The 15,493-nt window shown below is 41.0% G+C and overlaps 1 protein-coding gene across 12 annotated transcripts in view; it reads left to right on the top strand.

Annotated features, from left to right (window-relative positions):
• Window positions 1-15,493, top strand: part of LOC117185778 (matrix metalloproteinase-14-like) — a 46,813-nt gene that overhangs the window by 14,113 nt on the left and 17,207 nt on the right. For 7 of the 12 annotated variants that reach the window (XR_004474456.1, XR_004474455.1, XM_033397572.1 and 4 more), the window contains exons 1-2: window positions 3,426-3,859; window positions 4,457-4,684. Coding sequence is in view for 10 of the 12 variants with exons in the window: in XM_033397572.1 (XP_033253463.1) it covers window positions 4,511-4,684 (174 nt within the window). In the remaining 2 variants the exon portion in view is untranslated. Of the gene's footprint in view, window positions 1-3,418; window positions 3,860-4,456; window positions 4,685-15,493 lie in introns of those variants that run through there. The other 5 variants (XM_033397570.1, XM_033397568.1, XM_033397567.1 and 2 more) reach the window with 3 other exon arrangements.

The following is a 15,493-nucleotide window of genomic DNA, read 5'->3' as shown; positions in this document are numbered from 1 at the left end:
CAAAGAGAAATGAACGGGCTAAAAATAAGCAAAAGAAAGAAAAGAGGCCTAATCAATATAGTAGGAACAGCCTACAAATATCTCTTTGGAACACTAGATCAGGAAGATAAAGTCGATTTGGAACAAAAAATAGAAAATTTAGCCAGCCATAGCATTCAAATGAATGAACTAAATTTGGTAATAGATGCAGTTAATAGCGGAATAAACGTTATAAACAAACTAAATGAAGAAAAAGACAGGAATCAACAAATAGAAATTTTGATATTCAATCTACAACTTTTCACAGAATATATCGAAGATATAGAACTAGGTATGCAATTAACTAGGCTCGGTATATTTAATCCAAAATTATTAAAACAAGACTACCTGGAACAAATAAATTCTGAGAAAATACTAAATATAAAAACCTCCACATGGCTAAAATCCGATACCAACGAAATTCTAATAATTTCCAACATTCCCAAAGACATTACAAAAGTACCAATCTATAAAATCGTTCCGTATCCAGACGAATTAAATAACATGTTAACAGATATGAAATACGACAAGTACTACATAAAAAATGAAGAAGTATTTGTTAAAGAAACTAGATTGAAAACCAATGACCATTGTATAAAATGAATTTTAATGCAAATTCCCACTAAATGTCCATATTCCAAAACTTTCAAATAAACTTTATTGAACCCAATATACTAATCACATGGAATCTTCCAAAAACAACGCTAAACCAGAATTGTGTAAACCAAGAAATCATAGCGGAAGGAAATACCATTATAAAAATCTACAACTGTTCAATCCAATTAAATGAATTTACAATATCAAACACAATGTTAGATTTTGCCCAGAATGTTTATGTCAACAACAACATAACTAAAATAAAACCACTGTCGTATGTCCAAACTAATGAAATAATTATGCAATACACCAAATATAGTAACCTATTACAAATAAGTCTACTAATTTCATTTATCATAATTATATTAGTACTACTAAGTTATGTAGCTGTTAAATTTAAGAAAACTTCTAAAAGAGTCACGGTTAAATGTATTAACCCTATAATAGAAGCAGAAGAGGAACCAACCCCAGCCACCGCACTTGACACCCCGTCACTATACCCGAGGGTAATCGCCTAGGGACAGGCTAATAACAAACGTTGGGGGAGTGACATATCCATAATTCCCCACATCCCATACACATTATGTTTATGTACAATTCATCCACCCCATCCACACAAGTAACAGGACCCCACTCAAGAATCAATAACTGTTTATTCCCATACTCCAAGCTAGGGCCCCCCATAATATAAACAATGGACCACATTGTTTCATCAACATTAGAATCACGCCACTCTCGAGAAATCGATTCTTTAGAATCACGCCACTCATGAGGACCAATCAAAGCTAGACATAAAACCAAGGAGTATCACATTACTAGCTCCGTCATGTAATGCAACACCGATCGCCAGCAGTGGATGCCTTTCATCAAAGCCGACGCATCCCCAAATATCGATCCAGGCACGTACGCCACCGACACGAAGATGCAGCCGAGGAAAGCACGGCCCGAAGACAGAGTCGGGAGTTCCAAGAGAAGGGCTCATGGAAACTAGCCAGCAGCAGAGAGATCAGTTCCGTTTGAGACAAGCAGACCCAAAGTCAAGTCGGAGAATTCATTTAAATCTTGTGACATAAAGATATTTAAGTTGTAAAATAAAAGTCTTTTTTAAAAACTTAAAATCGAGTTGCGAATATTTAACTATATGTATGTCGGTATGTACATATGTATATAATTATGTGTATATGAAATATTTCATATATCGCTTGCCAAACGAGTATCCAAGCCTGACCGTGACGTGATTAAGTTTTAGAAATAGTTTTTCGCACTGTTCAGATGCATAAGCGAGTACATACAATATTCCACAGTTCAAAGGCAGTTTTCAATGCAAAAATTTGGTTCGAAAAAGTTCATTTATCTTTCGGTCGAAGCCAACAAACTCGATGCGCGTAGTGCTGAGGGGAGAGTGGTCTAAAAATACAATAAATAGTTGTCATTAAAGGCAGAAGAAGCCCATAAATATTTCATTGTTCCTATGAAGACAGACTGCGGCGGACGGGAGGACAGCAACTGGAAACTGCATCACAGCAGGCGGGGACAACAACTTGTCCATGGCAATAACAGCAGGCAAGATACGATATGGTGTTGTGGGTATAGAGAGCCCAGAACCCAGAAAAGAGGCGGAGGAGTGGCGGTTGGGGGTCGGAGACCAGGCCAGTTCCAGTGGGTCCATGAACAAATGGCAGAATCAGCCCAGGCTGTGTGTCGCTTCCCGTCTTGTCGTGAATCGTTAAGAACCAAGAAAGATGCGCTGGCATTGTGGCGCGACTCTTCAGATACCCTTGTGGGATATCAACGATCGTAGAACTAGTATACAGCAGTTCTGGCATATTATTATTCATCATACCCACTGCAAGGGTACAAAAACTGTCAATTATTAAACGAGTGTATACAATTTACAAGTCAGTTGCTCTTTTTCAGTCAGCTCCAAGGTCCAACTGAACCTTCGGTCTGTAAACGATCGTCACATAAGAGATTAATAGATCTTTTTTGCGCTTAGGTACCAATTTACGAGCCTCTGAGTCACTGAAATTGCACACAATTGCTGGTAATGGGAGGATGGAATAGTACTACACGAACTTTTATCATGGGTTCTGGGAACACATTCGAATAGATCTTATTGGCAGACGTGTGCCACGGATTGGGTTAATTAGCGCCCCGGAAAGTTTATTTGCTTACGCATTACTCACTCGACTCGTTCGTTCATTCATTGAGAAATCGATTGGCGACGGGGGATACCAAAGCGCAGATTTATTCATAAATTTCTGAATAGGCGCTACCCGTTTGAAGGGGCGTGGCCACCACAACGACCACAACGGAAATTCAACAGATTCAAAAAGTCTTAAGTTTTACAGTTTACTTTAGCCAGCGGTGGGTGTCTCAAGGGGGAAACGCTAAACTTCTAGATAAACTGTCAATCTCCACTGTGGAGGCTTCTGCTGCCTCTGTGTGCTGGACCCGACCGGGCGACGTATGACATTGATGATTCGAAGAAAACGCGTTACTAATTCCCCCTCCCGCAGAGACAGAGCGGCAGGGAGCGGCTAAGGCTTAGGCTGAGGGCAAAGGGGGTTAGCAACTTCGATTATTGGCAACAGGTTTATCGCCTCCCCCCAGCAACGGAATCCCCACACTCAGCTGTTAGCATAGCTCTGCGAACAGCTCTGCCCTGCTCTGCTAAGGCGTACGCCAAAGAGCTTTCCGCAGAGCTTCAAAAGCTCACCCGACCGATCGGGCGGAGCAGAGCAGAGCAGTCGTTGTCGTTGGCCCCCGCCGCTGGCCGAAGATCACTTGTTTTTTGCGCGGTGCCCAGAGCGGATGTGTTGTGTGTTTAGCGGCGAGAGACCGAAACGAAGTTCGAGTTCAAGAATCCAACCAACGAAAGTATTGAAAAGATTTGGAAATATTTTAAGGAACAAGATCGGAGACCGTACCGGAGTCGAAAAGTGAACCATTTCGCAGTTCAGTTTTGAGTTTTGAGTTTTGATTTCGCGGTAATACAATAGCCGGAAAATGTCAGCGAGCAATTAGTGCAGTTTCTCGTCCAGATCCAGAGCCACAGTCAGACATAAAGAGACAAGAGTAGAGACAAAAGGATTGGCTGACTGGCGTAATAAATAATAAACAACGACACATCCAGAGCTGATGAAAACACCCACAGTGGAATACGCAACAACAGCAACAGAAACAGAAACAACGATTTCAGTTTGTTGTCCCCAAAAGAAAGACCATTATTCAAATCGTAAAAGTGAGGGTGGAAATAATCATAAATATAACTACGAGTATAAACTAATTGGTGATAGAGTCTGTTGATCGGATAGAGACCTCATATCATACAGATATCATCTGAATGTTCAGTTCCTCTATTCTCCTTTCGAGAGGGTATCTGGTTTTATTTTCTCCATGTCAAGAGCGTCATAAGTGGCCTGCCAGGGCACGAGTAGAAATACTCAGGTTTTACTACTTTTTAATACGACTTTTAGTACTATAAAGAGCCTTCGTCTTCGTCTGCTCCCTCTACTATCCCCGGCCATGCGCTGCTTGCAACGCCGGCAACTTCCGTTTGTCGTTCCCCCTGCCACAGAGAATGTGTGCCACATTCAACCTGTTGGCACTTGGCAGGGGGAAATCTGCTGGCACGAGTTGGACACGACTTCCGTTCGCCCTTTTGCACTTGTACTTGGCCTGGTCTGGTCTGTTCTGGTCCGCTCTGGTCTTCTCTGGCGAGGACCGGTGTGGACATCGGACTGTCTGTGCCTGGTGCTTTATTACTCTCCTTTGCTTTATGAAATATTAATTGACCTTTTCTCCACCTTCTCGTTTCTCATTGTTCCCCATTTTGCAGTGATATAAAGTTCAAAGTGCGCCCCCAGCACGAGTGCAAGTGGAACTTTTGTACATGTACACGACAATTAGAAGGAGAACTACAACTACCAACAGCGAAAGCAAAAGCAACAGCAACAGCAACAAAATGTCCAACTGCCAAAGTTCAGTGTTCATAGCCGTAGGCACCCTGCTCTCCATTTTGGCGGCAGTGCAGGCGGCGCCAGTATCCACCACCACACAGGCCGAGGTGAGTAAATAATTCATTAAATCCATAATTCCATAACTAGAAAATCAATTTCTGCTGAATAATTCCCATCAAATTGTAAAATTAAATCGAACGTTTTTCCAACTCATTTACAATTCATATAAAGGAAAAAACGGTATATAATGAATCTATTTCCTTCTTGAAAACCATTAAATGGGAGGCATGCAATCCAGAAATAAACGAGGGGGAACGTTGTGAGTTGCTGCGGAGACCGCATTTCTACAGTTATACCCGATACTAAGTCAGTATGGCTCTCCTCCGGCAGACGCCGCTAATATTTAACGACACGACAAGGAGTGCGTGCGAGAGAGACAGAAAATCAGTCTGAGCGTGACGTCGGGCGTTGCGTAGCCAGTGCAAATTGATTTGTTCCTTTTGGCTATAAAAATGATCTGATCTGATCCACATTCAGCAATCTGATATATATGATCATTATCTATGATTCTGCGTTTTTAGTTTTCTCGTATCCTCAATATTGTGGGTGCAACAAATTTTCGTTCTTTGTGGGGGCGGAAGAGGGTGGGGCGAAATTTTGAGATACACGTTTTATAGTAAGATCTAATAGCAGTGCGGATACCAAATTTGGTTACTCTACCCTTAATAGTCTCTGAGATTTGTGAATATCCCCAGATTTTCATCCTTTGCGGGGGCGAAAGGGGGTGTGGCGAAATTTTGAAACAAACTCGTCTCGGTCTGATATATTAGGAGTGTGGATACCAAATTTGGTTGCTCTAGCTTTTATACTCTCTGAGATCTAGGCGCTAATGTTTTACTCTAAGCAAAGCCGGCTATGCTACGTGTGTGTTAGAGAGAGACAGGGCGAGAAAAAATGAAATTGTTTTCTTGATTCTGGCTATAATAATTATACGATCTGGTTCAGATTTTGCACTCTAGAAGATATAGTCATCTTCTACGATTCTGCGTTTTTAGTTTTCTCGTATCGTCGAAATTGTGGATGCCACAGATTTTCGCCCTTTGTGGGGGCGGAAGTGGGCGGGGCAAGGTTTTGAAACACAGAAGTCTGGATCCAAAACATCGTTGCTCTCGCTTTTATAGTCTTTGAGCACTAGGCGCTGAAGGGGACGGACAGACGGACAGACGGACGGACGGACAGACGGACAGACAGACATGGCTCAATCGACTCGGCTATTGATGCTGATCAAGAATATATATACTTTATGGGGTCGGAAACGATTCCTTTTGGACGTTACACACATCCACTTTTACCACAAATCTAATATACCCCAATACTCATTTTGAGTATCGGGTATAAAAATTAAATGAAAAACGAAAACATAGGAAGGGCGCAAAGGGCGCCGGGCACAACAAAAAATTGATCAGGAAAAATATATATACGCTGCCGAGTAATGAATCATTTTTTGTGATAAAAGACCAGGACAGAGGGGTCTTAGGCGGGGGTTTGTTGCACTTGTGAGGTGACAGTTAACTGCACGGGACACCCGCTTTGTCCGGCTCTCTCTCTCACTCTTCCTGTATCTCTATAAAGCGTAGGCATATATATAGTTAAATATCCGCAACTCGATTTTAAGTTTTTTAAAAAAGGCTTTTATTTTACAACTTAAATATCTTTATGTCACAAGATTTAAATGAATTACCCGACTTGACTTTGGGTCTGCTTGTCTCAAACGGAACTGATCTCTCTGCTGCTGGCTAGTTTCCATGAGCCCTTCTCTTGGAACTCCCGACTCTGGCTTCGGGCGTTGCTTTCCTCGGCTGCATCTTCGTGTCGGTGGCGTACGTGCCTGGATCGATATTTGGGGATGCGTCGGCTTTGATGAAAGGCATCCACTGCTGGCGATCGGTGTTGCATTACATGACGGAGCTAGGAATGTGATACTCCTTGGTTTTATGTCTAGCTCTGATTGGTCCTCATGAGTGGCGTGATTCTAAAGAATCGATTTCTCGAGAGTGGCGTGATTCTCTAATGTTGATGAAACAATGTGGTCCATTGTTTATATTATGGGGGGCCCTAGCTTGTAGTATGGGAAGAAAGTTATTGATTCTTGAGTGGCTTCCTGTTACTTGTGTGGATGGGGTGGATGAATTGTACATAAACATAATGTGTATGGGATGTGGGCAATTATGGATATGTCACTCCCCCAACGTTTGTTATTAGACTGTCCCTAGGCGATTACCCTCGGGTATAGTGACGGGGTGTCAAGTGCGGTGGCTGAGGTTGGTTCCTCTTCTGCTTCTATTATAGGGTTAATACATTTAACCGTGACTCTTTTAGAAGTTTTCTTAAATTTAACAGCTGCATAACTTAGTAGTACTAATATAATTATGACAAATGAAATTAGTAGACTTATTTGTAATAGGTTACTATATTTGGTGTATTGCATAATTATTTCATTAGTTTGGACATACGACAGTGGTTTTATTTTAGTTATGTTGTTGTTGACATAAACATTCTGGGCAAAATCTAACATTGTGTTTGATATTATAAATTCATTTAATTGGATTGAACAGTTGTAGATTTTTATAATGGTATTTCCTTCCGCTATGATTTCTTGGTTTACACAATTCTGGTTTAGCGTTGTTTTTGGAAGATTCCATGTGATTAGTATATTGGGTTCAATAAAGTTTATTTGAAAGTTTTGAAAAGTTTTGGAATATGGACACATAGTGGGAATTTGCATTAAAATTCCTTTTATACAATTGTCATTGGTTTTCAATCTAGTTTCTTTAACAAATACTTCTTCATATTTTATGTAGTACTTGTCGTATGTCAATCTGTTAACATGTTATTTAATTCGTCTGGATACGGAACGATTTTATGGATTGGTACTTTTGTAATGTCTTTGGGAATGTTGGAAATTATTAGAATTTCGTTGGTATCGGATTTTAGCCATGTGGAGGTTTTTATATTTAGTATTTTCTCAGAATTTATTTGTTCCAGGTAGTCTTGTTTTAATAATTTTGGATTGAATATACCGAGCCTAGTTAATTTCATACCTAGTTCTATATCTTCGATATATTCTGTGAAATGTTGTAGATTGAATATCAAAATTTCTATTTGTTGATTCCTGTCTTTTTCTTCATTTAGTTTGTTTATAACTTTTATTCCGCTATTAACTGCATCTATTACCAAATTTAGTTCATTCATTTGAATGCTATGGCTGGCTAAATTTTCTATTTTTTGTTCCAAATCGACTTTATCTTCCTGATCTAGTGTTCCAAAGAGATATTTGTAGGCTGTTCCTACTATATTGATTAGGCCTCTTTTATTTCTTTTGGTTATTTTTAGCCCGTTCATTTCTCTTTGCAATTTGTCTACTAGATATTTTATTTGGATTATGTCCTGGAATTTAGTGGCTTGCATTAATAAATTTTGGTATAGTTCTTCGGTTTTTGTTTCATTAACAGTTAGATAATGGTATTCGTAATTGATAGGTATGTTAATCGATCCAGTTTTGAATATCATATATCCGTTTTGGGATTTTATAGGATTTATTTCTATGTTTTGGCCCTGTGCCATTACGATGGTAATTATGAGGAAGATGAGGATTTTAATTGTGTTGAAGTTCGCCGATTCCATTAACTTCCTCGGTTTCTCTGGAATTATTATATTTGCTTCTATTAGATTTCTTCTTTTTCTTGAATTTTGATTTATAATGAGTTATTTTCCTACCCCTATTCTTTTCTTCATAATGTTTTTTGTCTACCTGTCTAATTTCGCCCGTCCTTTTGAAAGGATTTGTTACCTTAGACATAACTAGAGGTGATAGTTTATAGCGGGTATCTACTTCATACTCTATGCGGTTTTTATTTAATTGAGTGATTTTATTCACTTTATTTAGTTGGGTGTCATAATCAGGTGAGCCTGCATAAATGAATATATCAGCTGGTGTCCTATTTGTGGTATTATGTTTGGTTTTATGATTATAAGTGTGGAGATAATGTTTTTTATCCCCAATCGGCCGACTAATTATTTCGAATTAAACAAAACTCGGCGCAGAAATAAAATTACGATATGTTCTTTAATGCGTGACATCCAAATTGCAAGTGTGGCTTGCCTGCCCTTTACATTGCCGCTCCGATCGCTAAGCGCAGCTTCGCTCGGCCGACGTCGGTAGGCAGACGCAAAGCGGAGATAGCGAAGAGCGAGCTGGCAGAGAGCGTTTAGCAGGGCAAGCAAGCGCAAAGCTTTAACAAACAAATGAGTGACATAGACATAAGTAACAAACAAAATAAGCGGCTGAGGGCCAAGAATTAGGTGCTATTTGGCAAGCAGCTAATCGGCTGGGTTCTGCTCCGAACATTCACCCCCCGTTGGAAGGCAAAGGCTTTCAACAGATCCATCCTGAAGGGGCAGAACCGCTATTTTTCCAACGGCCCTCTTGAAGATGCTTGCTTGGGCGCAGCTGGCGGCTACGCTGGGATGATCGTCGAACGCAGCAATCGGCGCTTCTTTACGAAGGCGGCTTGTCGTGATTACGTCTTGATCATCGGGAACCTCTGTAATTGTATAGAATGGCAGGAAATTTGGCAATGTAGAAATTGTTGAAAGTTGAATTTCATTTAGCGTGGATATGTAGGTTTTTAATATATGGAAAAGTTCGCGCTGCAGTTCCTGATTCTCCGATCGCAGTTTTTCCACTTGCACCTGGCACTCGAGCAGCTGCTTCCTGCATTGCTGCTCTAAGTTTTGGTACTCCAGCGTTGTGGGTCGAAAATCGTCAATAGAGATGCACGAGGAATTTTCAAAAGCGGCTAAAGCTGCACGCTTATTCTCCGAGCTATCAATGCTTCCTGATACTATCCAACCAAGTTTTGTCTCCTGCAATGTTGGCAATTGGGCTGATAGTCGAATCTGTCCGACGCACATTAAATCGAAGAACAAACCAGAACCTATCAACAGATCGATACGTTGGGGCTTGGAGAAATTAGGATCAGCTAGTTTTAGATTATTCGGCATTGGCCAATCCTTTGCGTCTACGCCGAAGTTAGGCTGCATTTCCGTAATTGAGTTGGTGACAATTGCAGCGAAGGAAGCTCGATAGCTTGCGTCCTGGGATTGTACAACTATATGTACAGACTTGCTCGAAGGTAGAATGGAATCTCCGATTCCAGAGATGTGAACATAAGACGAGCGATGATCCAACTGCAACTGATCAGCAAGTCTAGATGTTACAAAGTTTGCCTGTGATGCAGAATCCAAAATGGCACGACATGGCATAAGTGCTCGATAACGATCTGTTACATGGACGAGGGCAGTAGGTAGCAACACGTTCTGGCTAGGCTGAGATTTCTGGATCGAGGGGGAGGGCTAGAACACCCGCTTGCTAGAAGCACAGTCGCGGCCTCTTGCTGGATCGATTCCTCGGCCGGTGAAGAGGAAGATGAAGCACCAGTTCCCGATGGAATGTGGAGTAGCGTGTGATGTTTGGCCTGGCAATGCCTGCAAAGTCCTGACCTGCACCTCTGCAATTCATGGCCTTTGTTGACGCAGTTCAAACACAAGCGGCTCTTCTTTGCTTCTTTGTATCGTTCAAACGCAGAGAGATTCAGGAATGCCTGACATCTAGATATGTAATGCTCGGAGGAATTGCAATGGTTACATATGGGGTTAGGATGGTCGTTACTGGAGGTGATAAGGGTGACAGGTTTGTCTTCTCCCACCTGTTGACTAGGACTTGTTGCCATGGCTGATCCCAAATTCTCCAGCATCCGACATCTCGCTTCCAAAAATGAGGCCATGCTTGACCACCGAGGCAATCCTGACGTCGGCAAGTTCTCTTCCCATTTCTCCTTTGTTTTGTGGTCCAGTTTCGTGCCTATGATGAAGATCAGCAACCCATCGGATATCTCCTGCGGGGTCGCCAAGGACTGAAGTGCACGCAAGTGCGAATTGATTTTGTCGCTGAGCGCGCGCAAGCCGATAGCTGAGCCCTTCTCCACCCCTTGCAGCCCGAAAATAGCCTTGACGTGTGCCTGAAAATGTAACAGTTTATTATCGAATCGCAACATTAGTAAATTCAACGCCTTGTCGTAATTCTCCTCAGAAAGTTCCAAGGAACGAATCGTATCCAGCGCAGCACCATCTAGACATCCACGAAGATATTGGAATTTTTCGATGATTGGTATACGATGGTCTTTGTGCACCATTGTCGAGAACATCGAGTGGAATTCTGGCCAATCCATGTAGTTCCCACCGAATCGCGGAAGCTGCAACTCGGGCATTCGAGAACGGCCTATACTATTATAGGCGAACAACGACGAATTCCCCTCGAGAGTATGCCGAGCCGTTGAATTGGCAACATTTACCGTGCGAGCAGCCATCAACTCCCGCGTCAGCCTGGACCTAACCTTCACATAAACATTCGAAAAGTCCAGTCGGGCATCATGGGCTAACTGCAGGAAATCCAGCCTTTCAAGGCTCGTTTGAGCGGCATCGAAATCCGCATTCATTCGCTCGATTTGCTCTAAGCGAGCTTGAAGTTCTGCCTCATCTAACTCGGCAAGCTCTTCCTTGGTGAGAAAGCGATCCATGGCCTTTAGTTGGCGCGCGATGGACTCGGCCTTGTGCTTGTAGAAATCTACATCACTCGGCATTGCTGCGTTCGCGACATTGGTAGGCTCAGGTGCTGCCATGTTGAGGTTTTAAAAGAGTCACTCAGCACGACCGAAAAAGACACCCTGTATACGTATAAACGTGGGAACCGAAAGCAAAGGGATTACAGCTAATGCCTTTAGCTGTGCGGCTGTGCGAGCTGTCCGATTCCGCTTTGTACTCCGCTTGTGTGTATTAGTGAGTTCGCTGCACTGCACTGACCGAATTGTCGCGACAGAGAAATTAATAGCCAGCAATGCGTGTATGTAGGTGTATGTAAGTATGTTTTAGTACCGAATTGTGCTTAACCGCCGAAAATTTGCTAAGGCTAACGAATGTCGATCGCGAATGATTATTAATTGACTCTGCAACTCAGAGATCACGTCGGGGTCACCAAATTTTATGGGGGGATAATGTTTTTTATCCCCAATCGGCCGACTAATTATTTCGAATTAAAAAAAACTCGGCGCAGAAATAAAATTACGATATGTTCTTTAATGCGTGACATCCAAATTGCAAGTGTGGCTTGCCTGCCCTTTACATTGCCGCTCCGATCGCTAAGCGCAGCTTCGCTCGGCCGACGTCGGTAGGCAGACGCAAAGCGGAGATAGCGAAGAGCGAGCTGGCAGAGAGCGTTTAGCAGGGCAAGCAAGCGCAAAGCTTTAACAAACAAATGAGTGACATAGGCATAAGTAACAAACAAAATAAGCGGCTGAGGGCCAAGAATTAGGTGCTATTTGGCAAGCAGCTAATCGGCTGGGTTCTGCTCCGAACAATAAGTATAAAGAATTAATTCAAACTTCGTGAATCTATCTTCTGGGTTATCCTCGCTAGATATTATTCTTAATTTTTCATTTACTGTTTTATGAAAACTTTCTGCGTCAGATATTCCATTTTTGCTGGAAGTGATCTCTATGTTGACGTTTTCCGTATTCAGCCATGCTTGCAATGCTGTGCACATAAAAGCTGAATCTTTATCGGCTTTGATTATAATTGGTTTGCCCATCTCGTTAAAAACTTTCATGATGGCTCTTTTTGCTTCTAACCAGTCACGACTTTTTACTTCTACAAGAGTGGCAAACTTCGAGTATACGTCAATACATGATAGGAACTGTTGGTTACCAACCATATAGAAATCTATGACGTATTTCTCTCTGATGTTCAGTATTTCCGGTGTAGTTTCGAATGCCAACTTCGTATTTCTATGCTCTGCTTTGGCAATATTACAAGTAGGACATTCGTTTATGATGTTTTGGATTAGTTTTTGATAATCCGGGTAATAGTATTTTCCCCTAAACCAATTGACGGTTTTCTCTATCTCTGGATGGAGTAAGCCTTTATGATTCTTTAATATGGTTTCTTTAAATTCAGCGTAATTCTGAATATCTAGGAGTTTGGTGCTTGATTTAATAGCTTTGGTTATATTGTTAGAATTAATGATTTCTAAATAGGCTTTTTGGAATGGAGGAAAATCTATTTCGTTATGGAAATATAATGCGCTCTTTTTTGGTGCATAGATATTCCTTTATTATATCCTTCGCTAAGGTGTTAGTCATTTCCTTATACGTGATCTTGATGATTAGCTTGTGAAAATAACGAATTGTTTCTACCTTATCTTCATTGCCTTTTATTAGCTCAATTTGTCGATTGTAATAGTTAATTGGTCTTTCCGTGATAGCAATGTGATTTAGATTGTCTTCCTGTGCGCTATGTACAGTTGCACCAACGCTATTGGAAGCTTCTCCAAGGAGATTTTCATTAATCTTTACCCTTGATAAGGCATCAGCTACATGATTTTCTTTGCCTGGTAGATATTTCATTTTAAAATCAAACTCATTCAGTTTTATTTTCCACCTTTGTAATTTCATATTTGGCTCCTTGAGGTTGTTCAACCAAATCAAGGGTTTATGATCGCTTTGTATCCCGAATGTTCTACCGAACAGGTATGAACGGAAATACTTGGTTGCCCATACGATCGCTAATAATTCCTTTTCGATGGCTGAATAGTTTATTTCATGTTCATTTAGGGTTCTGCTAGCGTAGCAGATCGGTTTGTGTTCTTGTGACAAAACCGCTCCCAATGCTATGTTACTAGCGTCGGTTGTTACCGCGAACATTTTGTCAAAGTCTGGGAACGCAAGGATAGGGTCTGAGGTGATGAGTACTTTTAGTCTCTCAAATGCCTCGACGTACTTTTCTTCCTTGGGGTCTACAACAGCTCCTTTCTTTAGTTTGAGTGTCATGGGTTTTGCTATGTTTGCAAAATTAGGCATGAATTTCCTGTAGAACCCGCACAGACCTAAGAATGACTTTATTTGTTTAGTCGTTTCTGGTATTGGAAATTTGACAATGGCAGAGATTTTGCCTGGATTTGGTACTATTCCTTCAGTAGTGACTACATGACCTAGGAATTCAGTTTCCTTTTTCATGAATTCACATATATCCATTTGTAGCTTCAAGTTGGCGTCTCTCAACTTTCCAAATACTCTCCTTAGTGACAACAAGTGTTCTTCCAATGAAGTGGAAAATATAATGATGTCATCTAAGTATACAACGCAATCTTTGAAGATTAACTCTTCTAGCAGATTGTTCATACATCTTTGGAAGGTAGCTGGGGCAGTGGTTAGCCCAAAGGGCATTCGAGTGAACTCGTAATGTCCATGCTTAGTGGAGAACGCAGTTTTGGGGATTGAGCTAGGTTCCATGGGTATTTGATGGAAACCTTCTGCTAAATCGATTGTCGTAAAATACTGACATTTACCTAGTTATTCTAGGATTTCATTCATTCGTGGAGTTGGGAATTTGTCCTTAACTGTTATTTCATTTAGACTTCTATAGTCTACTACCATTCCATATTTTTGCTTTCCTGAAGCATCTATCTTCTTCGGAATCATAGATATGGGCGAGCAGTAAGGAGAATTCGACTTTCGAATTATTCCCTGCCTGATCATATCTTTGATTTGCTGGTTTACCTCCTGATCATGTATCTGGGCATATTTGTATGGTCGTCTGTAGACCGGGTCTTCATGTTGAGTTTTGATCTCGTGCTTGATTGTACTTGTGAAAGTCAAATTGTCACCTTCTCTGTACTGCACATCCTTAAACTCATATAAGACCTTCTTTAACTCTTCCCTCTCTTCGTCGTTTAAGTGTTCAAATCTTAATTGATTACATTCCCTTAATTCACTGTCTAGAGCGGAAGCGAAGTATTGATCTCCCTCTGGAGATGGGTCAAGGCACTTAGGTGCGATCTTCTTTTCTTTTGTAGAGGGATCAGTTCACTTCTGTGCGGTCTTGCCGGCTTCAATAGCTTCTCCACTCTGAATGATTGGGTACGACCTAGCTCCTAGTGTTACAGTGTCATTTCTGTAATCGATGACGGCTTTACTTGCCATCAAGTATTCTCTTCCTAATAAAATATCATAATTTTCGGAAAAGTTATGTATGTAGAACTTTTGTTCGGACGGACATGTTTTGTTTGCAATCCTCATTATACTCTTAGTTAAACGGACAGGTCCATTGATGGTATGGACCGTAAGGTTATCGTCTTTTATCTCAGAATCTGTATAATTTTCTTTCATGATGTTGATCGATGATCCCGAGTCAGCGATACACCTTAATATTCTTTTATTAATGGTAATGTTTATATAGGGTCCTCCTCGGTTTCTTCCGAGGCGGCTTGATGAAAATTTACGTCCATCTTCGTTTGGCCACTCTGGCTCTCCCTCCCTCTTTTAGTAGGTTGGTTGGGTCCACTCCCACTAGCTTGGTTTTGAGATATTTGCTGATTGAATGGATTCTGAGCCCTACCTTGATTCAATGAATTTTTGAACTCATTGTATAATCCAGGATTTTGGGAATTTTGATTTTGATTTGTTCGATTAGTCTGACCTGTTCGAGATGAACTCTGAGTTTGATTGTGATAGTTAGTAGTATTATAATTTGGATAATAGTTTCCAACATTCTTTCGATTTGATTGAGACGATTTCGATTGATCTTTATTAGTACCTGAATCTGTTGTACTAGCTTCGTACAATCCTTCTTCTTGTGCTGCCTTCTTAAGATTAGACAATGTGGTAATATCTTTTCTTGCTAAGGTCATGAACATTCTGTCAGGAAGTTTTCGAGTAATGACATCTTTAATTGTGTTGTTCAAAGCGTTTTTATAAATGACATTATTTTCTGGTATGTTTTCTAAGTTTAGCTTATTGTTTATT

This window comes from Drosophila miranda (genome assembly GCF_003369915.1).
Source record: "Drosophila miranda strain MSH22 chromosome Y unlocalized genomic scaffold, D.miranda_PacBio2.1 Contig_Y2_pilon, whole genome shotgun sequence".
Lineage (NCBI taxonomy): Eukaryota > Metazoa > Arthropoda > Insecta > Diptera > Drosophilidae > Drosophila > Drosophila miranda.
The sequence above is the reverse complement of the archived record's forward strand: the minus strand, read 5'-3'. Positions and strand labels throughout refer to the sequence as shown.